The following is a 24,284-nucleotide window of genomic DNA, read 5'->3' as shown; positions in this document are numbered from 1 at the left end:
TCCCCTGTAGGTGGGGAGCCAGGGGCTCCAATCAGTATTCTCACACTGTTCCTTGCACTTCGCACCACGTGCGCTTAGCCGTTGTGCTACCACATAACTCCCCTCCTTACTGTTATATAAACTGATCATATTGGTTTGAAGTTTTGTTTCTTCATTTCTTACAGAACTGGTTCTTAATCCTAACTGCACATTTTGATTACCTGCAGAGGTTACAAAAATAAATAAATAAATAAATAAATAAATAAAATGGGACTGAGCAGTGGTGTACTTGGTAAGGTCCACATATTACTTTGCAAAAAGATCTGGATTGAAGCACCCCTTCTTGACCTTCAGGGGAAGCTCTTCATGGAAGGTGAAGCAGTTCAGCCAGTGTCTCTAGTTCTCTCTCCCTCTATTTCTCCCATCTCCTCTCAATTTCTCTCTAATATATATGTTAAGTGGCCACTGAGAGCAGTGGATTTACTGTGCAGGCTCTGAGCCCATGATGACTCTAGTGGCAGTAAAAGAAAAAGAGGGAAGAAAGAAAAGTCCTGTGGCCTGGAAGGTGGTATAGTGGATCAAATATTGTATTCTCAAGTATGAGGTCTTGAGTTCGATTCCCAGCATTGCAAGTGCCAAGGTGATGATGCTATAGCTCTCTCTGCCTTCTTCTCTAATTAATTTAAAAAAAAACCTCATTTCCAGAAACTCTGATTTGGTAGGTTTGGCCCGGAGTCTAATTTGTAATTTCCAAATACTCCTCAGGTGAGGCTTGAGTGTGGCGTGCATGTTGCTTATGACCAAAGACAATTCCTTGAGAAGGGCAGGCGAGTTGCGGGAGGGGGTGGTTAAACTGAGCTGTGTTGGTAGAAAAAGCAGATTGCACTGAGAGCTGCTCGCACAGCAGATCCAGACCTGGAGTGAGGAGATATCTACAACTTGATGTCCTGGCAGCAGCTCGAGGAACCTTCAGGTGGGGAGGGTGTGGGGGATAAAACCACAGAGGTCTGAATGTCTCACCCTACTGCAGGAGAAGGCTTTGCTTTATTGTCCCCTTTGGGTGATGTGCTTTAGTTTTCTTATCAGTAAGCAGGGGTCATCAAAGTCTGAGGTCCTGCTGCTGTTTGAGGTTAAAACTGGCACCGGTAAGAATTTGCCATAACTGCTTTTTGTGTCAAACTGCTCTCTTGCCAGCACAAATCAGAGCTTGGGAAGAGGAGAATCAAGGATGCCTTGGGGGTCCTTGCACAGGGATGGTATGGATGTGGGCTCCCCTCAGCTAGTCCTCGTACTACGAGGCTGGCTGAGGTCTCAACCCTGCTCTCCCAAGCACTAACTGAAGGGACCTTTTCTAGGACCTGGCTGTGCTACTGATCAGGCCACCTGCGCCTCGTGAACCCTGAACACTCTTCAGGGAGACTAAGGCCTGCTGGTATTCTCCTTGCCAGGCCACTCAGGAGCCTGGGTCTGGAGGCAGGAATGTAGTGGTTCCTTTAGCACTTGGTCTCCTGAGCTGAATTCCACTCTTCTTTTACCACCCCCTGCCAACCCTGGCCTGCCTCTCTCTGCCTCTGTGGGCTCTTCTTGGAGCTTTCAGACCTGGTCTGTGACCCTGCCCATCTCCACACTTCCCACCAGGCCAGCAGAGCCTGTTAGAACAGGGGGAGTGTCACAGTCACTCCCCTCTGACCTCCCCCCACCAGCACAGCAGTTTAATGTCCCTTCCCCACATCTGCCTAGAGTCAGAATAACTAGGTGACACTTCCCTTTAATTATGTCCCCTCTACAGTTGGAGAATGAAGACACCCCCCTCCACACACACACTTTTTTTTAAGTACATGCACTTTGGGATGAATCACCCCAGTATTTTTAGCTTTTCTTAACAGTTCACAGGGTACCTTCCCTCACTTTCTCTCAGACTATGGAGGATTAAGCCACAGGCATAGCCTGAGCAAGAGGGCATGGGAGGACAGCTCATCCTGTGGGCAAGAAGAGGCATAGAGGGTATTGTTGCTCAAAGACCATAACAACCCAATGTGACTTGATGTAGAAGGTTTTTTTAAATTATTATCTTTATTTATTTATTGGATAGAGACAGCCAGAAATTGAGAGGAAGGGGTGTGTGTGTGTGTGTGTGTGTGTATTGAGAGAGAGAGAGAGAGAGTGAGACCTGCAGCACTGCTTCACTATTCATGAAGCTTTTCCCCTGCATGTGGCGAACGAAGACTTGAATTCTGGTCCTTGCACATTATAACACATCCGCTCAACCAGGTGCACCACAACTCAGCCCCTTTCCAGTGAGACTTGAAATGAGGATTCTTCTCTCCATGAAATGTATGGCCACAGTGGCAGAAGAGTGTGTCACTTTAAGAAACTTGGGCTCTTTACGCAGCTTTATGCCATGTGCTCTGGCAGTGAAGCAGGTCTGCAGGTGTCTATCTTTCTCTCCCCCTCTCTGTCTTCCAGTCCTCTCTTGATTTCTCTTTGTCTTATCCAACAGTGAAGACAGCAACAACGACAACAATAATAACAAGGGCAACAGAAGGGGGAAAATAGCCTTCAGGAGCAGTGGATTCATAGTGCAAGCACCTAGTCCCAGCGATAACCCTGGAACTTAGGCTGCAAGGAAAAACTGGTTTGTACTTCACACCTCAGCGTTCTCATTCATAATATTGAAAGAAACAAAACAAAAAACAGACAAAAAAGAAGAAGAAGAAGGAGAAGAAGAAAACAACCTAAGTGTGCTTAATAACCAAGAGGAGAGGATTAAATGAAATATACTGAAATACATATCTTGGTGCATGGTTTGACACCTAGGAGGCTCTAGTGATGAGGCAGCATGCACATAAGTATGCATACATGCACACGCATACACACTCGAGCACAGACACACACAATTTATTTCTCGGAGAAATACAGTTAATGGTATTTATATACTTTCCTCATATTTGGGAGCTTCTCTGTTCCTTGATCCAGTTTTCTATTTCTATTTACAACAGTGACACCATCTCCTTAGACAATACATTTGGCCTACCTGCATGTTAGCTATCAGGCTCAGGCAAAAATTAGTAAAATCATGGGCTTCTTAGAATATAATTAAAACGTAATTCCTAGGTTTTCCCAAAATGGAGACCTCAAAGCTCATCTGCTATATTCTTGCCTTTAGGTTACTGATTATTAAACAATTGTTCTGCTTTTTATTTATTTATTTATTTATTTATTCCCTTTTGTCACCCTTGTTGTTTTATTGTAGTTATTGTTGTTATTGATGTCGCCGTTGCTGGATAGGATAGAGAGAAATGGAGGAGGGGAAGACAGAGATGGGGAGAGAAAGATAGACACCTGCAGACCTACTTCACCACCTGTGAAGCGACTTTCCTGCAGGGGGGGAGCCGGGGGCTCTAACCGGGATCCTTATGCCAGTCCTTGTGCTTTGCACCACGTGCGCTTAACCCACTGCGCTACTGCCCGACTCCCAATTGTTCTGCTTTCTATCTTAATGCTTTTTCAGCCACCAAGCTGCAGATGCTACCATGATGCCAAACTGACTTCCCTGGGCAGATGACCTCACCAATGTGTTCTGAAACCCCACCTCTCTAGAGCCCTGCTACACTAAGGAAAGACAGAAAAAGCTGGGGGCTATTGATAGACCTGCCAGTACCCATGTCTGTTGGAGAAGCAATTGCAGAGGCCAGACCTTCTACCTTCTCCACCCCATGATGATCCTGGGTCCATGCTCCCAGAGGACTAAGAATAGGAAAAATTCCAATGAAGGGGATGGTATGTAGAACTCTGGTGGTGGGAATATTATATCCCTCTTATCCTATGGTAGCGTCAATCATTATTAAATCAATTATAAAAAATAACAAAGAAAAAAAAAGAAATAGTTCTCTGGAAACATCTGTGTCTGCAGTATCCAAGAGCACTCCCTCAAGAGCCCTTCCCTCCAGGGTAGTCTCTGTGCAAGGGTGCATACTAAGAGAATGAGCTAGAAAAGCCCCCAAAGGGCTTCCTGGTTGTCTGTGTTCAGTTGCACAACCAGAGGCAACCCTAGATGGCACACCACACTCTCCATTGCAGTGATTCCTGAAACAGTTAAAGGCAGGGGTCTGACTGTATCTTTAACATAATGAAAACAGGCATTCCTAACAACGCCATCAATAACAATAATAATAATAACCACAACAATGATAAAACAACAAGGACAACAAAAGGGGGAAAAAAAGTGTTGTATGCTTTACATTGGGTTCTAGTTCTCCCCCGCCAAGAGAATTGGATCAGTTCTGCTAATTTCGTGGGCCCGCTTGGCCCCACCCCAAGGAACCCCGAGAGAGGGTTCCTGAGTTCCAGAGAGAGAGTAAGAGAGTTACAGAGTTTCAGAGTTGCAGAGTTGGAGAGTTCCAGAGTGAGAGAGAGTGCTTGCGCCACCGCAAAGAGACAGCAGAGTTCTGTTTGGTGATTAGTTTGTCTTAGTTTATGAATCATTGTTCTTGAATAAAGAAATACAGCTTCCCTGCCCAGCCGTATGTCTCCGCGTCTCTGTTACCCGCCCGTGAAGCTAGCCCGGCAAAAGCCTCCGAATTTTAACAACAAAAAAGCCTCCAGGAGCAGTGGATTCATGGTGCAGGCACTGAGCTCCAGCAATAATGCTGGAGGCAAAAAAAAAAAAAAAAAAGAAAAAGAAAAAAAAAGAAGAAGAAAACAGGCATTCCTAATCAGCATGGATAGCACAAGGCCTGGTGCACTAGGCATTCACTAAATGGTAACAGTTATCAATAAGTTTTAATCAAAGTAGTTTCATGCATCAGGGTGCTTCCTAAAGCCCTTCCTACAGCTTAGGGAGCAAAAGAATAGGCTCTTTGAATATGGACATACACACACACACACACACACACACACACACGGCTATGCCACTTGCTGGCATGTATCTTTATTTTTAATTTTAATTTATTTATAAAAAGGAAACACTAACAAAACCATAGGACTAGAATGGTACAACTCCACATAATTCCCACCACCAGAACTCTGTATCCCATCCACTCCCCCAATAGTTTTCCTATTCTTTAACCCTCTGGGAGTATGGACCCAAGGTCATTGTGGGATGCAGAAGGTGGAAGGTCTGGCTTCTGTAATTGCTTCCCTGCTGAACATGGACATTGACAGGTAGATCCATACTCCCAGCCTGCCTCTCTCTTTCCCTAGTGGGGTGGTTTTATAGGGAATCAGAACCCCAGGACACTTTGATGGGGCTGTCTGTCCAGGAAAGTCTGGTTGGCATCATGTTAGCATCTGGAACCTGGTGGCTGAAAAGAGAGTTAACATATACAGCTAAACAAGTTGTTGACTAGTCGTGAACCTAAAGGCTGAAGTAGTGCAGATGAAGAGTTGGGGGGGGGGGTCTCCATTCTATAGATAGCTAGTAGGCATATTTTAGTTATATTCCAAAGGGCCTGTGGCTATACTAGTTTTTTTTTTTTCCCTAAGCCTGAAATCAGATATGCAGGTGGATCCAAGTTATTGTCTGGGGAAATGACTTCATGGCTGGAAAAAGGACCAGAAAGCTGTATCTGGGAAGAGAGTAGCTCCCAAATATGAGAAAGGTGTATAAATATTATTGACTGTAAACCTCATCTATTTGATGTGGTCTGGGGCCCATATTCATCTTAGAAGCCTATGTGACTTCTACATCCCTGTAGATCTGAGCTCATATTCTGTGGTCATGAGTAGAAACGTTCCAAGCTGCCCCAATAGCAGGACCCATCTTCCTCAGGTGTAGGCTGGCATGTTTCTTAGTCATTCAACTTAGTGGCCATTTACTGAGCAGCAATCATGAGGGGTAGCACTGTGCTCAGCACACAGTGCTTTGATCTCTGGCAATTCTGTATGGGTTAATTAATTTTTGCCTTCAGAGTTTTTGCTGGGGCATAGTGGTGGTACTCCAAATCCATGGATCCTGGTGGACATACTTTTCCTTTTATTTTTATTTATTTCTTATTTATTTATTCCCTTTTGTTGCCCTTTTTGTTGTACTGTTGTAGTTATTATTGTTGTCATTGATGTCGTTGTTGTTGGATAGGATAGACAGAAATGGAGAGAGGAGGGCAAGACAGAGAGGGAGAAAGATAAACACCTGCAGTCCTGCTTCACCGCTTGTGAGGTGACTCCCCTGAAGGTGGGGAGCTAGGGGCTCCAACTGGGATTCTTATGCCAGTCCTTGTGCTTTGAACCACTTGCGCTTAACCCACTGTGCTACTGCCTAACTCCAATTTTTTATTTATTTCTTTTTTATTGGATAGGACAGAGAGAAATTGAGAAGGGAGGGGGGAGTCGGAAAGGGAGAAAGGCACCTGCAGACCAGTTTAACCACTTGTGAGGTGACCCCCCCACACACACACACAGGTGGGGAGTTGGGGCTCGAACCAGGTTCCTTACCCAGATTCTTGCTTCACTGCACCCTCCCCCATCTCATGTGTATATTTTGTAGGTAAGGAAACTGAAGCCTGTGAAGCATGTTCTTGCTCAGGTTCAAGGAGCTATCACTTAGTGGTTCTCTGCAGCTAGATAGAATCTTGTTCCCAGATTAGTTTAGGAGAAAAAAAGTCATTTCACAGGGCCAGGCGGTGGTACATTTGGTTGAGGTTCAAGTCACGAGAGGTGAAAAAGTGCTGCAGGTGTCTCTCTTTCCTGCTCTCCCGATCTTCCCCCCTTCCCTCTTGATTTCTATTTATCCAATTAATAATAAATAAAATACGAAAAAAAGATCATTTCTAGCAGAGCCAGTTGTCTCTGTAGAGATAACCAGTCTTCATGATTTCATCCACACATCGATGCTTTTTTATTTTCTGAAGAGCTGCACTTCAAGATTAAATTAAGTAGCTCCTGAGTAAGTCTAGAACAGTGGTTCTGAGCTCTGACTGTATTAGGTCATTTGGAAAGCATTTCAAAAGTACTTATGTTGGAGCCCCACCCCAGGCCAATTAAATATGCATTTGTGGTGGAGGAGGGGTCTCACACTGGTTGTATAAGCTTTCCAGGTGTTCCTTTTTCAGGGCTTCAATGTCAAATATACAGTCAGTGCTGCAGAGAACAATGCTTCCAAATTCAAATGTACAGTTATCTGGGGATCTTGTTAAAATGAAGATTCATTGCAAAGTTCACATTTCTAAGTTTCCAGCTGATGTGAATCCTGCCAGTTGTGAGTCAAGAGTAGCGGCTTCCAAAGGTGCCCTGGTCCAGCTCATGGCCTGGGATCACCTCTAGCATCCATCCTCTCTGATCACCACCTCCAGGTGTCCTACTCATCAGGTCATGGCAGTTTCATCCTATCGCTGCCTGCAGCTCTTAGTTTCTTTTTTTCTTTCTCCCCCCCCCCCTTTTGTTGTTGTTATAGCCTTGTGGTTATTATTGTTGTTGATGATGTCGTCTGTTGTTGGATAGGACAGAGAAAAATGGAGAGAGGACGGGAAGACAGAGGGGAGAGAGAAAGATAGACACCCGCAGACCTGTTTCACCGCCTGTGAAGCGACTCCCCAGCAGGTGGGGAGCCAGAGTTTCGAACCGGGATCCTTATGCTCGTCCTTGCGCTCCGTGCCACATGCGCTTAACCCACTGCGCTACCGCCCGACCCCCTCTTAGAGTTTCTTGAAGGGCAAGTCCAACTATTTCTTCCCTATTTGTTGGCCGTCATTCCCCTGCTTTCTCACCCCCTCTTTCTCACTGGCTCTGTTTGTGCCGTTTCCACTCCATATACAGTTATTCACTGCAGCCCCGACCTCGCTCCCGAGGCCACAGCATCCTGGGACCTCCTCTATGCCCGCCCCGAACACCTATGACGATGGCTTATTAAACATTACGGCAACATGCCTTTCTGGCTCCTTTCAGTTTCCAACTTCTAGCTCGGCGCCTATCAGGCTCTCAATAAACAGTTGTTGAGCTTTAACAAACAAGCAAGCAAACAAAATTCCTGACTCTAAACGAGCCAAAACCCTACAGGGAGCTCAACTTCTCGCTCCTCGAGCCAAAAAAAAAAAAAAAAAAAAACCCGAAAAAAGCATTCCTCGGAGATGACCCATCGGGCTGTGCACTGGGGAAAGAGAGTTGGGCGCACTTAACAAAGTAAGTACTGATTTCCTGCCGGGGCTGGGAGTTGTACGAAGGCTCCACACGGGAAGTGGAGGATGGATGGCGGTGGAGTTCTGCAGGTTCGCGTTCCGAAGCCGGGGCAGTGCAGGGCCCCGGGGGCGGCGGGGAGGGCGGCGAGTTGCTGCCCCTCAGCCTCCGCGTCTCAGCGCCCGCAGGGGCCGCGCGCGGGAAAGGGGCGGGGAGCGGGAGGGCAGGTCCCGAGCGGAGCGGAGCGGCGCTGACGGGCAGGCAGGGGTGCGGGGGAGACCGAAGGAGAGGAGACAACCTCCCTTTCCGCTGATTCGGGCTCCTCCAGCTGCTGCGGGCCTCGGCGCGGCCACCCGGGAGCGCCCAGATGGAGACCCCGCGCCCCCCTAGCTGGGGTCATTCTGTGCAGTGACCGGAGCTCCGCTGGGCCGCCTCTTGCCCTCAGACTCGGGCCCCGGCTCCTCCTTCCCTGGCTCGGTCCCACAGTGCAGCCCCCCGGAAGTGTGCGCCCGCACCCCGGGCCAAGGTAAGCTGCGCCCCAAGAGCGCCCGCAGCCCCGGGGCGCCCGCGCTGCAGATGCCCGCACCGGGCGCTTCCGGCCCGCGGTTCTTGCTGCGGGCGGGCCCCAAGCGGAGCTCAGAGCCCCAGAGCCGTTTCTCCGCGTCCTCATGCTTTCCTGTTGCTTCTCCACCTTGCCCACTTCTGTTTTTGGCTCCTGGCCGCCCTCAGCGCCCCCCCCCCCCCCCCCGCGCTCTGCAGCGCGACTTGGGAAGTGGGTCCTCCCCGCAGGTCTCGGCATCTCCGGCCGCCGCCTCCCGGGGCAGGGCCGGCCCAGGGCGCGCTGGCTCAGCTCAGGCTCCTTCCCGCCGCCCAGGCTCAGGGCAGTCGAGGGGATCGGGCAGGGAAAAGGCGCCCCTGAAAGCCTCGCTGGGGCGCTCTGTTGATGGCGAGGGGCTCCAGGGGGAAAGGCTGGGGTCGGGGGGTCAAGCAGATGGGACTGGGGGACGAAGAAAAGCGCATGAGATACACTTGGAACTTGGAGATAACTAACACATGAGTGTGAATGGGAAGGAGAGGAGCCCTAGCCTATCTTGCAAACTTGTCATTTTGCTCTTAGTCATGAACTTGGTTCTTCTATCAAGCCTCCCGGTAGGGACTCCCAGCCTTGTTCTGTAAATGGGTAAAATGAAATGCAGAGAGATTGAGTGTCTAGACCAAGTCCACACAGCCTGGAAGAGTAGATTTGGGGACCAGCATATTTGGGCCACATATTCCACATGCAGCTCTGGAGAGACTTCCTCTGTGTGGTCTGGGAAGGAACTCATGACTTAGAGCTCAGCAGATTGGGTTCTTCTTTACTAAGCCCATGCATCTTAATTCTTATTTATTTATTGATACCAAGGTCATCTGGGGTTTGAGGATTGCTGCCTGCCTGATAGTTCCACCATTTCTGTGGATTCCTTCCTTCCTTCCTTCCTTCCTTCCTTCCTTCCACCCCCCCCATATGTAGAGACAGATATTGAGAGGGAAGGGGAAGATTGCGGGGTGCAGAGGAGGGAGTGACTTACAGCACTGCCTCACCACTTGTGAAATTTCCCCTATAGGTGGGGGACTGGGGGCTTGAACCCAGATCCTTTTACATGATACTGTGTGGGCTCTACTGGCTGCTCTACTACCCCTAATTACATCTTAATTCTACTTAAAGCCTAACTATCCATTTAGTATACATTGTAGAACAAAGGCAAGGACTAAGGTTTTATCTTTGAGCATCAGTCTTTGAGTCATTCAGTTTGTTAAAAAAGAAAAATCTAGAATTCTATTTCAGAAGGCAGAAGGCTGTTTTGAGCATCTCTCCTCCCTCTCTCTCCAGCACCCCCCGCCCCCCCAAAAAAGTTAAAGACAGTGGCTAAAGCCAAGGTTAGAGACAGACCACCAGCCTTGGAGTCCTGACTGAAGCCTCTGTAATGGAGGGATGGCAGGACTTAAAGCAGTGCTTCTCAGTGCCCCCAAGTGATGTGTGCCTGTGTTTGGGAACACTTTTAGTTGTCTGAGGGTAAGTGGGGGAAGATGCTGTTCATCTGATGTGCCAAGACCAGGGACACTGTGAACTGCCCTGTGGGGCACAGGACCTCCCCCCCAATAAGTATTATCTGGCCTCAAATGTTAACAGTTTGAGAACCCTGGTATAGTGTATCACTTGGTGAAAAGTGCTATTATTCCCAGCTCCCATACTCTTTCTTTTTTAGCTCCCATCCTCTTATCTGCTCCAGTTTGACTGACTGTGCCAGCTTGTCCCCAAACCTCCCCTCACCCCAGAGTGATGATTCTTATGTTGAAAACTCAGCAGAGCGTGCTACCACACACTGCTTAATAGCCTCATTGGCACCTTCAGTGCTCACAGGAGGAACAGGGATCTGCATGTTTTATAGATGCTGAAGGCGACTCTACTCAGATTAATCACTGTCCTGTAGAATGCAATCTAACCTCCGTACCACTGTACCAGTGACTGGCCTCAGTTTACTGTCCCAGACTCAGCTTCTGTTATGTGCCTACCATCCTCTCCTACCCACTCACTATTCTAAGTCCTGAGTTGTTTTGTTTTGTTTTGTTTTGCATACTCCCCTTGGTTGGCAAGTCATTCTTCAATATTCACTGAGACTGGAGCCTAGGTTCCCTTCTGGCTAGAGGATTCTTCAGTTCCTTGGGACAGTCTTTCCCAGCTCCTTCCCCCTCTTCTGCTTCAGTTGTCTTTTTTCTCCAGTGTTGGTTGCGCTGTGTGGGGACCCCCTTGTTCATCTAGGGATCTGTGTCCCTAGAACATAACCCCAGCTGTGGTCCTGGTGGTGGTTATACATACAGGTTGTGGAGGCAGAGTGCCTGCATTCAAACTGGAGTTCTGCTACTTATTAACTTTGTGACCTTGAACAAGTGGACTCAGTCTCCCAAAGCCTAATTGGTAAAATAGGAAGACACAGTTTGCCTTTTCTGCAGGCTCATGGGACAAACTAATGGGATAATAATTGTTCATATTCATTGTGTGTGTTTATGTGTGTGTGTTACGTGTGTGTGTGTGTGTGTGTGTGTAGGGGGGGTGGTGAGGGCAGGATCTTGTTTATGTGTAATTTCACTGCTCCAGAGGAGCTATCTATCATTCTTTGCTTCTTTATTTCTTTCTTAGGTGGAGACAGAGGCTGAGAAAGAGTGAAAGAAACCACAGCACCACAGTTCCTTTCAGTGCAGTGGGGGTCAGGTCAAACCTGGGTGATGCACATGGCTAAGCAACATATTATCAAACTGAGCTACTTTGCTGGCCCTAGAGTGCCTTTTTCATGTGGATAGAAAAAGAGAAGAGAGGGAGTGATCCCATAACACTGGAGCTTCTTAGTACATCTTAGTAATTTATCTTAGTACCTTCTGTATGGTGCCTGGATTTTAGCTTAAGCCAAGTACATGGCAACTCATGCACTCTTCCCAGTGCTACATCTCCAGTTCTGTTGTCTTTAATACCACGTTTGTACTCTATATCTCAGCACATATATGTTCACGTCCATCACTTTATGATTTTACTCATTTCATTCTCATAATGCCCCTTCAGAGTTAGTACTGATACTTCCCTGTTGCCCAGAGGAGGCACAGGCAGGCTAGGCAGTTTGTCCAAAGTCACACAACCATGGGCGGTAAGGCCAGGACTCACAGTCACCTGGACTGCATGACCCACTCCACACTGTGCAGGTAGATGGCTCAGTTGAGTACTGGGCATATAATTAGTATGCACTCAATAAACAGCAGCTGAATTTTGTGTGTATTGAGAAAAGCCGAAGTCCACTGGGTTCCCCATCTGCACCACACACATGAGCGAAGACTGTGCCATCGTTTTTTTGAAATTAATTAATTTATTTAAGAAAGGAGACATTAACAAGATCATAGGATGGGGGGAGGTACAACTCCACACAATTCCCGCCACCCAATCTCCAAATCCCATCCTCTCCCCAATAGCTTTCCCATTCTCTATCCCTCTGGGAGCATGGACCCAGGGTCGTTGTGGGTTGCAGAAGGTGGGAGGTCTGGCTTCTGTAATTGCTTCCCTGCTGAATATGGGCGTTGACTGGTCGATCCATACTCCCAGTCTGCCTCTCTCTTTCCCTAGTAGGGTGAGTCTCTGGGGAAGCAGAGCTCCAGGACGCATTGGTGGGGTCTTCAGTCCAGGGAAGCCTGGCTGGCATCCTGATGGCATCTGGAACCTGGTGGCTGAAGAGAGTTAACGTACAAAGCCAAACAAATTGTTGAAGAATCATGGACCCAAAGGTTGGAATATTGGAGAAGAAGTGTTGGGGAGTACTCACTGCAAACTCTGTGCCATTGTTTTAACATTCCTCATCCATTCTCTCCTCATCCCTGTCTACAGGGGGCAGAGCATTGGGGTCAGCATCAATGACTGGGTGCCGAGTGGCATGATAAATGTCCCCAGTCAAGGTCAGGCTAGCAGTGAACTCTTAGGGGGCTGGTAGCTAGCACACCTGCCTGGAGAAGAGGGTGCACCCTCAGGCTTAGGGATGCCTGTTTCCAACCTTTCTTTCCCAGGGTATGAGACCTTCACAGCAGGCACCCAGCACATGACTGTTGCTGAAGTCACTCAGTGGGAGTGGGAAGGATGGGGGAATACCAGCTGGGTCTTTCATCTTAAACTCATCCAGATGCAAACTGCTTTCTCTCCAAGTGTTATGGGTAGCATTTACATATTAAAGGGAAAACTTGTAATGAGAATTTAATGACCCCTATCAGGTTTTACAGAACCTGGTCTAGAACTGGTCATCGATCCTCCCTCCTCCCCCACCCCCGTGTGAGTTGTGTGTGAGACACCGGATACCAGGTCACAGCTGATCACTTCACCAACTTGGAAGATTTTATTTCCCTGAGTGCAGCCGTGGCCTTGAAAGCCGAGCCCTCTTTTTGCTGGCCCCTTAGTCGCTGGTTCTATAGGCTCCACCGCCTTGTGCACAGATACCTCTGCACATTGGTGAACTCTGGCTTCTCCTAGAGCTACCTGGCACAGCTGTGATCTCCATGAATTTGCCTATTTTGGCAAGCTCTTCCCCAGACTTCAGGGCAGTGAGTTAAATGGGGAACACCCAGCTTTGTAGTCTTGTTAGGTGTTTCAGAAATACTCCAGTATGACTGCTTTTGAGACTGGAGTGGGGTGGGCACTTGCCTACCCATGCAGCTCCCTCTGCCATCTCCCTGCAGACACCCTTCTGGCCTCATCACAGTCAAAGTGAGTGCCAAGATCTTTGGGACATCACTTACACCTTCATGGAAGCAAGCCTGGTCCAGAAGAGACAACAGCGCTGGTGGTGGTGGTGGTGGTGGTGGTGTGTGTATGTGTGTAGAGTTGTCAGGCCTGGGGTTGGGTTTCCTGGCCTCTGAAGAGCCTGTTGGCCACCATCTTGCCCAGCAGGCAGGTAACTGATAAAGCTGGTACTTGCTTATGTGTCTGGTTCTAGGGAGAAGCAGCATATAGATGTCATTTATAGATGTGACATTTATAGATGTCACAGCATGCCTTTTTGAGATGTCAGAACACATTCCCTGGAAGAGGTGCTTCTGTTTTTTTAATGAACTCCATTGAGGGCCTTTTGTTCTTCACTAGACTCAAGTGGTAACCAGGTCCTGAGGGGTTAGTGTGGGTTGGCAACTGGGATGAGTTACTTTGTGTCAGGTGCCAGAGATGGAAACTTGAGAGAGATGCAGTTTTTGTCACCAGGGTCACAGTCCATGTCATGGAGTGTGCACACAGGTCATTGGGGGTACATTAGATGGGATAAGAGTGATTAGAAAGGGGGTTGGGCAGTAGTGCAGTGGGTTAAGCGCATGTGGTGCAAAGCACAAGGACCGGTGTAAGGATACCAGTTCAAGCCTTGGCTCCCCACCTGCAGGGGAGTCGCTTCACAGGTGGTGAAGCAGGTCTGCAGGTGTCTATCTTTCTCTCCCCCTCTTGTCTTCCCCTCCTCTCTCCATTTTTCTCCGTCCTATCTAACAATGATGATATCATCATCAACAACAACAACAACAACTGCAACAACAATAAAAAATAAGGGCAACAAAAAGGGAAAATAAATAATAATAATTTAAAAAAGTGATTAGAATAAAACTGCTGTATAATTACACTTAAAAAAAAGTGATCAGAGTAGACAGCTGAGGGTGAGCACAAGGAACACTTTCTGGTAGAGGAATATTGGAGCTTTCAGAGGGAAGAAAATGCTTGAACTGGGGTGGGGGTGTCCTCAATGGTGAAGTAGGAGACTGCTGTGTTGAGGGGGATTGGTAGTCTTCATGTACAAGGTGCAGAGCCAAGAAAGGACCTGGCAAATGCATGGGTACATGTTGGGGCTGGAGGGCTGGAAATGAGCTGGGGTGTGGGGGTGGGAACACGTACAGCTGGACTTTTTTTTTTTTTTTTTTAAATCTCCAGGGTTATTGCTGGGGCTTAGTGCCTGCAATACTGGAGGTATTTTTTCCCAATTTGTTGCCCTTGTTGTTTATCATTGCTGTTATTATTATTATTGTTGTTAGTATTATCATTGTTATTGCTGTCAGATAGGACAGAGAGAAATTGAGAGAGGAGGGGAAGGCAGAGAGGATGAGAGACAGATAGACACCTGCAGACCTGCTTCACCACTTGTGAAGTGACCCCCCCCCCCCACAGGTGGGGAACCAGAGGCTCTAACCAGGATCCTTATGCCGGTCCTTGCACTTCACACCATGTGCACTTAACCCGTCATGCCACCACCTGGCATCCTGATTTGGACTTTAAAAAAATTTTTTTTCTCTTTTTTTAATATTTATTTATTTATTTATTGCCTTTTGTTGCCCTTTTTGTTGTCGTCGTTGTTGGACAGGAAAGAGAGAAATGGAGAGAGGAGGGGAAGACAGAGGGGGAGAGAAAGACAGACACCTGCAGACCTGCTTCACCGCCTGTGAAGCAACTCCCCTGCAGGTGGGGAGCTGGGGGCTCGAACCAGGATCCTTACGCTGGTCCTTGTGCTTTGTGCCACATGCACTTACATTGCTGCACTACCACCGGACTCACTGCAATTTGGACTTTTTACAGCCCAGAAGTCTTTTTCTGCTTGTTGGGAGACATGGTAGTAAACATTCCCAGCTCAGGCCTGCTGAACTCTTTGAATGGCAGCTCTGCCTTCCGTGTCCTGAGGCTATGGGACCTGCCTGGGGGCCTGGGGAGCGGCAATGTCTCCAGAAAGCAAAGAAACCCCAGACAAAAAGCATAGCTCAGCTCTACAGGGTGGGCGGTAATTTTGTTTTCTTTCTAGAGTCCTGGCTGATGCACTATGTGCACATTCCACTTCTGAGCCTGGGCTCTTGAATGTTACACCTTAGACCCTCCAAAAAAAAAAAAGTCTTCCCCTATTCTCAAGGGTACATTTTCCCTACTATCCAAAAGGAGAGTTTTCCTGACCTCATGTAATGCAACACCACGAAGCACCTGCCACAAATTTCTATGGAAAGTTCTTTGTAAGTGGTCTCAGCACAGCCCCTCACCCCACCCCATCCCAAATCACCTACCAAATCATATACTACAGGACACAAAACCCAAAGTCACCCTAACAGTAGGTAACATCAGAAACACTGAAAAATTACCAGCCAGCATTTAGTAGAAATAATACACACAGCATAGCCTGACTTACCAGTAATGGAAGATAGCGGATGTCTAGGAGGCACCCAGGAAGTGCTGGTGATGGTGTCAGGGATGGTGATCTGCTAGGTTGGACCCCTTGGAAGGAGTGGTGGAACACTGGAGTCTGGGCTTTAGGAGAGACAGAGAGCATCCTGTGTAACATCTCATCAGAATCTGAACTCATCAGTGGCCACTCATATCTGCCAACCTCTGTGTGTTGCGTCAGTGACCCAGCTCAAGGCCTGTCGCCAGCTGTGGCTGACCCCACGAGAAGCCTAAAATACAACATGTGCTTGACTGACTAGCTTTGGGCTTTTTCTCTATAAGACCATTTGCTGCAGGTACTCAAAGCACCCTGCAAACATGTCCTAAACCTACTCTCTTTTGAAATTAAAGTCACACTTTCTGTGATCACGGCAGCACTACCAGTTGCATGCAGACATCTCCAGTGAGGACTTGGTGTTCAGTTCACCCTGATCAGGAAGGCTTGTTCACATCCAGGTTGACACACTAGGTATAATCTCCTTCTAGGCTCTCTTAGGCTTTTGTGATACTTGAGGACAGAGTTGCTCACAGCTGCATGAAACCAATGGTGCTCAAGCACAGGGGCTCACAGGCCTGCTGTGCAGTGCTGGAGGCCTGGTGCTGAGACAGGGAGTGTAGGTCCTGACAAAAGAACCAGATGGGGTTCCTTTTGCTGGGCCCTCACACTGGCTCTGTAACTGCTGCATAGCAAATGCTCTGTGCTCTTCTGGCACTTCATCTTCTGCTGTAGCGGAACAACTCACCTTCAATTTCTTTTGGTTAGTGAATACAGGTAATGTTGTGTGTACTTTGCTTTGTAAATGTGAAGTGTTGTAAAGTGGACATTAGAAAAGGGCAGCATATCTGCAATCGCTAAGTTTCCCTGGACCTAAAGTGGAACTTGGAGGGAAGGGAGTGGGAGAAAGAGAGGTGAGAGAGTGCATGGGAAAGAGAGGGCTGTTTTACATAAAGTGCAACTTATTACATAGCAATTTAAATAACAAAACTGACACCTTCCTGAATCACTCACATATGCAGTTCTCTTTGAGCCCAATGCCTCTTTAAAAAAGACTTATCTCTCTCTCTCTCTGTGTGTGTGTGTGTGTGTGTGTGTGTGTGTGAGAGAGGGAGAGAGAGAGAGAGAAAGAGAGAGAGAGAGAGAGTTAGAGGATTACTCTGACACCTGAAACCAGGAATCAAACTCAGGACCTCATACTTGAGAGTCCAAATGCATTATCCACTTCACCACCTCCCATGACTTTCTCACAGGGCTCTCAATCATGCCAGTGCGTATGTGTGTTGTGTGTGTGTGTGTATGTGTGTGTGTGTACATATACTTGCTTTATAGACACTTGATGTAGGTACTTCTCAGCCTGCCCCAATCTGAACTCATTTATTCACCCTCTGGCACACAGGAGGCTCTTAGTAAGTGGTAAGTGAGTGAATGACAGTCTGTTTAAGCATATGAATCACATCTTAGCTCTCCAGATACTCATCACCTGAGTGGGGAGATAATGAAAAGAACTGACCAGCACAGCACAGTGAGCTAGTGCTGTGGCCCAGGAGAAACAGGGAAAAAGAAGTTTAAATTTTTAAACTATTTTTATTTATTTATTGGATAGAGACAGTTATAAATTGAGAGGAAATGAGAGGATGGAGAGGGAGAGAGACAGAGAGACACCTGCAACCCTGCTTCACCATTTTCAAAGCTTTCCCCCTGCACGTGGGTACGGGGCTCAACCCCCCATCGTTGTGCATTGTAATGTGTGCTCAACCAGGTGTGCCACCATCCAGCCCTGAAAAGGAAGATTTAAGGCAGCCAGGAATCAGGGAACAGAGGCAGAAGGAGGGGTGGGCTCTTATAGGACCATCGTCCCTCTAGGGAAAATGGCCTCCTATGTGGTTGCTTGTAATAAATGATAATAGTGCCCCCTGGGATAGACACTATGCCTCACAGTCGAGGCCTTCTCTTGCATCTACTGCTCTGGTCTTCACAGCTGCCCACTGCAGCTGGTGTGAGAGGAGGACAAATGTTTTCACCCACAACTCAAAGGCAGACTGGGTGGGGGTCAACCCCAGGCTACGGGCTCCTGAGCCCTTCATCAGACCCAGACAGTCTCTGGATGGTCAAAGTATCTTCAAAGGTGCTTGTGGGAAATCTGATTTTCACTAGGCATGGCAGGTATATGGGCTGCTGTGATTGGGGTGGAACTAGTCATTTCCTTGGGCTTCACACCACGTGCACTTAACCCACTGCGCTACCGCCTGACTCCCTGAACTAGTCATTTCCTCCCTGGTCTCTCCCCCCCCCCCCCCTGCTTTCCCCACTGTTAACTGCTCTCTGCTCTAGGCTTCAGCCCCTCTCTGATCACCTGGGCAGTTTGTACTTTGCCCTTCAAGGTGAGTGGAGGTGGGAATGCAGCCACAAACTGACAAGGAAGAGCATGCTTTTTACAAATACCTGTTGTCATTCAAGCCTCTCCCCCTATGCCCTCTGCCCCCCTCCCTCTGCCACTCAGATGTTTGGTGGCTGCAGGGAACAGACTTCAGGGGATCTGGTTTCTGCCCTGGGACCCCTGATCAAAAGGGCTGCCTCCTCCTGTCATTCCATGGGCACCTGCACAAACCTAGCTGGCTTGTCTTTTCCCTCACTTGTCTTGTCAGGACACGATGGGCCACAGGGCCTGTGTAAAATGATGGGTGGGGCCTCTTTCAGAAGCCACAAGCTTTACACTACATTCCTGAGGCTCCTTCTGCCTGCCCTTGGCTGAGCTGCTCCTGACTGTGGTCCTTTCTCTGCTGTTGTATGGTTGTGAGAGTAGAGGTGAACATGGAGGTGGTAAGAGCTAGGAGGGGAGTGGGCATAGCTACTTGTCTGCTTTGGAGACCCAGCTTCTGGACTTCTCAGAGGGTCAGTTCATCAGGTGGTGGGGTGGGCCTGCAGACTTACCTGATTTAGGCCTAGCAGCAAATCACAGCAGAATGCACTTTGAGTACCTGGTGGAAACACAGAAAACAAGAGACTGGACTTGAGGAACTTGGAAAAATGAAAACAAAGAGTGTTCCTGTGAGTGGGCCTGTGTGCACAGAGAGAGAGCCCCGTGACCTGTAACACTGAGGTCTGATCAGTTCAAGCTGTCAGAGTTTCATGATGGTGTGGCAAGCACTGTTCTGGGTCCCAGGGACAGAGTAGAACAAAACACTCTTGCTGTCCAAGGACTTAAGCAGTGTACCAGGGAGGTGGGGAGCAGATGTCACATGGTGATATTGTTCTTCTGCTTTTGTGAACGTATGTTTTTTTTTCTTTAAGAAGCATTCTTTATTTAGCATTCTTTATTTTTTATAAACGTTTATTTATTCATCAAACAGAGACAGAGAGAAACTGAGAAGGGAGGGGGAGACAGAGAGGGAAAGAGACAGAGAGACACCTGCAGCCCTACTTCACCACTTGGGAAGCTTTCCCCCTGCAGCTAGGGACCAGGGGCTTGAACCCAGGTCCTTGCACACTGTAATGTGAGCACTTAACTAGGAGCACCACCTCCTGGCCTCCATTAAAGTATGTTCTCCAAGAGCAGCACATAGCTCTCGCTGATCCCCAATGACTAGAGCTGGCTGGGGAGCCTGGAAGTAGTAGGTGCTCAGTCAGTGTAGATCACTGAGCTGGAAGCAATCACAGAGTGCCTTGGGCACCAAGAGAGGGACACAGAAAGTCAGCATAGACAGTAAAGAGCTCTGAGGAAGACATCATTTAGATGGCCATGATGGAGGCTGACAGGAGGTGAGACACCCGAGGCTGAGGAGTTAGTGAGGGGTGCAGGTGGCTGTGTGAGCATCAGGAAAGGAAAGATGGTGGCAGGCAGATCCATAAAGGGGCAAAACAACTTTCTCAGGAAGGACCTTACTAAAGAATTTTGATCTAAAGGTATTGAGTGGGGGTGGGGAGGAAACACTCCTGAAGGATGTCACACAGAAAAGAATTTTGTGAAGGCACTGCAGACCTTTTCTGTGACTGTTGGAGAGGAGCAGACAGGTGGCAAGAAGAACAGTTAGGACAACACTGCAGTTTCTAGAGTGGCAAGGCTTGGGGACTGGAGTCAGATCACAGTCTGCATCCCTGCCCCACCTGTCTGTGTGTAGCATGCCCTGCTGGCTAAATGTCTCTGAGCCTCCGTATTTTCCTGTGAAAATGAACTCTGATTCCTCCTTCGTAAATGGCAAGGCCAGTGGCGAGGATTAGATTATATGTCTGCTGCAGTGGCTGGTTCATTAAGAGCAGGAATGTTATTAGTTCTATTGGTTAGTGCCATTCAGGTAAAAATAATGAAGCTTTATGTAAAACACAGGCAGTGAGGGTAGAGAATTGGGCACAGAGTCAAGATGTGCTTTGGTAATAATAAAGGCAACGTGATTTGTGACTGACTGGTCGGGGCAGTGAGAGAAGGATGGGAGTCTAGGATAGCTCTGGGGTTTGGACCTGGATTACCAAAGGAAGGGTAGTGAGTGGGGCCAGTCATAAGGAGGAGAAAAGAGGGGGAGGGAAAAGAGGAGAAGGAAGAGGGGGCAGAGGGAGCAGTATTGTGAAGAGAAGATGGTGTCCTCAGTTTCAGACAAGTTGAAGCTGAAGCGTCTCAGGGCCAGTTGGGAGACATAGCAGTGAGCTCATGGTTTTATGGATTTGACATTTAGGAGGAGAGAGGTTTCAAAGAGGACTCCTGTGCAAACTTTGAGCAAGGGGTAGTGAAGTTATGGCATGCTGCAGGTAGAAGTATCTCTATCTTCATTATCCCTTTCCACACAGAGCTGAAATCTTTCTCTCGGCCTGTACAACTTCCTTCTGATGGGTGAAAATCATTAAAAAAGATGCCTGATAGGTATTACACGTTTTCACTTAAAATTTTTTTTTAAATTTTTTTTATCAGAGCAGTGCTTAGCTCTGGTTGATGGTGGTGCGAGGGATAGAACCTGGGACTTTGGAGCGTTTTTTGCATAACCATTATGCTATCAACCTCCCACCACCACCACCAAAGGTTTTTCACTTTCTTACACGGAAAAGAGGAAATTTTCTGTACAGTGTACAGTGTACAGTGGTGAATCATCGCATGTTGTAAATTTCAGACCATCTGAGGGTCACATCTGGTACATTATCCAAAGAAGTTGTCTTTGAGATAGCTTCTGAGAAATCAGAATGTGATGGGGTTCCATGGTAAGCAGGAGAAATTGCCTGTCCTCTCAACACCAGGCTTGCCATGATCATGAGCTGCACAAAGTCTGGAGAAAAAGGGGGAACAGAGGAGAGGACACTGACTAAGACGAGAGGCACCCAATTCTCAGATCAGGCTGAGAGGTGGTTGGAGATGGATGCCAATCTGCGGTGTGAGAGTGGCTTGGAACTCAACAGTACATGGAGAGAGGACACATGATAAGAATGTGTTGGGGCAACAGCTCTCTGCTTAGAGTGACCTGAGAGGATTTGGCTGCTGCCATTTGAGTTTGTTATGATGGAAAAGTCTGACATTTCCTATGAGAGTATTGCTGGACACAGGAACCAGGGCCAACAAACTTTGAGAAGATGTATTTACCTGGAGCCAAAGACAGTCTCTTTGTTTTCACACACAGGATCCTTTTATTGTTCAAAGGAGAAGCACAGATCACAGAGGGTTAAACATTCTTCTTAAACAAGAAATGCAGCTTTGCTTTGGTTCATGGCACCAACATCTCTGAGGCTCAGGGTTAGAATTAGGATTTGGCTGCCAATTTCATGAATGTGTCACTAATGTACTATGTGTACTGGGGGGAAGTAGCGCTACCTACACTTTCCTTTCCCACACAGTCCCAGAGTACTTCTCCACACACTCTGGATAGCTTGGGTTAAGATGCCACCTTTGCTCTTTGTGGAGACCTGTTCGTGAAATGCGCACGTCTCCACAGAGGGCCTTTGTGAATGGGTGACATCTCTGGGGTCACTGTCCAGAATCAGAAAGGCAACATGGGAAATAGCCTGGGGAGGTTTTCTTCTTCCACTCTGAGCAGTGACTCAGCTGAATTACTTGCTTGATCTGAAGCTAAAGGGAACAGTATATCTTTCAAGAGTCATTTCTCAAGATCAGAGGTGCCTTCTGCTCTGAAGAGTATTGCATGAGATTGGGGGTATGGATCGACCTGCTAATGCCCATGTCCAGTGGAGAAGCAATCACAGAAGCCAGAACTTCTACCTTCTTCGTCCCTAAAACAACTTTGATTCATACTCCCAGTAGGGGAGAAGTGATAGGATGAAGGTCAGAGGACTCTGAGCTCCAGCTCCATCAGCACCCAGAGAGAGAGAAGGAAAAGGAGAGGGACATATGGAGGTAATAACGTTGTCATGAGTGGCTTGGAGGGGAAGAGAGGATTGAATCAGGAAGAAAAAGGGGGCAGTTATGTATAAATATGGACAGATAGATGTAGAGATGATGGCTGGCCCATGGCTACAACCTTAGGAGAACTGTGGTGGCTTGCAGTGGAGACACTAAAGATTCAGAACCGTGGTGGTGGGAATGAAGTGGATTTATACCCCTGTTGACATGTAATTTTGTAAATCAATATTAAATCACTAATAAAATTTAAAAAAATGTTAAAAAAGTAAAAAAAAAAGAAAAATGAGAAATGTTAAATATGTACAAATGACTATATTTTACTGTCGACTGTAAACCATTAATCCCCGAAGAAAGAAAAAAAGGAGAAAAAAGAATACTTTATGAGGCAAGGAAGGCTGATGCCTGGCTCTGCTGTTGCCCATCTCTGTCAGACCTGCATGTGGACCTGGTGTAGAGTGACTTTGACTTGTGGTGACGGCCAGGAATTGCTCCTTAGGGCTGGAGGGAAGAAATTCCAGGTGTCTTGCCTGCCTCACCACAGCTGCTACGTGGAATATGCCCTTCACTGGTTGTGGCCACGACATTGTATGGTGCATGCAGACACAGACTTGGTGATACACCCTTTTTAAAAAATTGGTGATTTTGTAGTGACTTACACAATTATAAGATAATAGAGGTATAGTTTCACACTATGCCCACCACCAAAGTTCTGTGCCCCTGTCCCACACCCAATAATACAATTCTCCTGTAGTCTTAGAGATGGGTTAATACCCCCCCACCCGCATGTTCATGTGTTACATTTATTGCATAGAGTCTGGACTTGCCCTAACAGGGAAAGGCTATGCCAGTGTTCCACACAGATTCCAGAATGAATGAATAGACTGCACAGGTGCTCCAAATAGGCTGTTCACAGCCATGTTACCAGAGGAATGTATGTCAACCTAGACCGTGGGCTTTCCAGAAAGACTAGAAAGACAGTGCTTACTTAGCATGCTTAGAAAAGGATATGATAGCTTCAGTTCTCTCATTTGTGCTTGGTTTACTAGTAAAGTCCTGTTTTTTCATTCATCCAGCCATCTAATTATTCAACAAACAAACAAACAAACAAACCCCAAAATGAGCAGCTAGTATGTGGATGGGTGCAGGCCAGATAATGGTAGTGTGGTGGCAAACCAAGAGCCTTAGGTCCTGCCTTCTTCTTGGAATTCATGGATGTGAGGGGACAGGTATTAAATAAATTAATAAAAGGGCCAGGTGGTGACACAGCTGGTTGAACGCACATGTTCCGGTGTGCAAGGACCTAGGTTTGAACCCCCAGTCCCCAACTGCAGGGAGAAAGCTTTGCAAGTGGTGAAGCAGGGCTACAGGTATCTCTGTCTCTCTCCCTTTCTATCTCCCCCTTTCCTCTTGATTTCTAACTGTCTCTATCCAATAAATAAATAAAGATTTAAAAGAAAGAAATACAGGGGATTAGGCAATGGTGCACCCAGTTAAGTACACATAGTACCAAGCAAGTGTAAGGACCCAGGTTTGAGCCCTTACTCCCTTCTTGCAGGAGGGCTACTTCACGAGGGTGGAAGCATGGCTGCAGGTGTCTGTCTTTCTCTCTCCCTATCACCTCCTTCCCTTCTCAATTTCTCTCAGTCCTAATAGAAATTAGGAAGAATACAAAGGGGGGCATCAGAAGCTGTGGATTCATAGTGCTGGCACTGAGCCCCAGCAATCACCCTAGTGGTAGTAAAAATAAATAAATAAATACACAAAGAAATTCATGGTTACAAACTGCTTAAGTGTGGTGCTGGGAAAGAACAGGGTGTTCTAGGAGGGGATGAGAGTGAGCACAGATTAGATTAGGGTGGCCTGGTGAGAAAGGCAGAGAATAGACCCACACTTGCCATGTAAGATATGTCATTTAATGTGGGACACCACTTCCAAGGAAGGAGGGCCAGATCCTTGGATAGGGTTGAGGGGACAACCCTGAAAGGCTTTATAAAGACGAGTCTTGGGAGAACAGAGGGGAGCTTTCTATGTGGAAAAGGGGAGATGTTGTTGGTGAAGGGAACCTGCTGTGACTGTCCTTTAATGAGATGGAGTCCGGTCTGCAGTTCAGGGCAGGTTCAAGATAA

At 47.4% G+C, this 24,284-nt stretch overlaps 1 protein-coding gene across 1 annotated transcript in view; it reads left to right on the top strand.

Moving 5' to 3' along the window:
• The window catches only part of EVA1A (eva-1 homolog A, regulator of programmed cell death), a 74,024-nt gene that overhangs the window by 6,522 nt on the left and 43,218 nt on the right, over window positions 1–24,284 (top strand). The window contains exons 4-6 of the mRNA XM_016194381.2: window positions 1,174–1,235; window positions 7,029–7,201; window positions 8,341–8,614. Coding sequence (XP_016049867.2) covers window positions 1,174–1,235; window positions 7,029–7,201; window positions 8,341–8,614 — 509 coding nt within the window. The remainder of the gene's footprint in view (window positions 1–1,173; window positions 1,236–7,028; window positions 7,202–8,340; window positions 8,615–24,284) is intronic.

The sequence above is a fragment of the Erinaceus europaeus genome, chromosome 3 (assembly GCF_950295315.1).
Source record: "Erinaceus europaeus chromosome 3, mEriEur2.1, whole genome shotgun sequence".
NCBI lineage: Eukaryota > Metazoa > Chordata > Mammalia > Eulipotyphla > Erinaceidae > Erinaceus > Erinaceus europaeus.
This window is presented reverse-complemented; position numbering and strand designations above follow the sequence as displayed.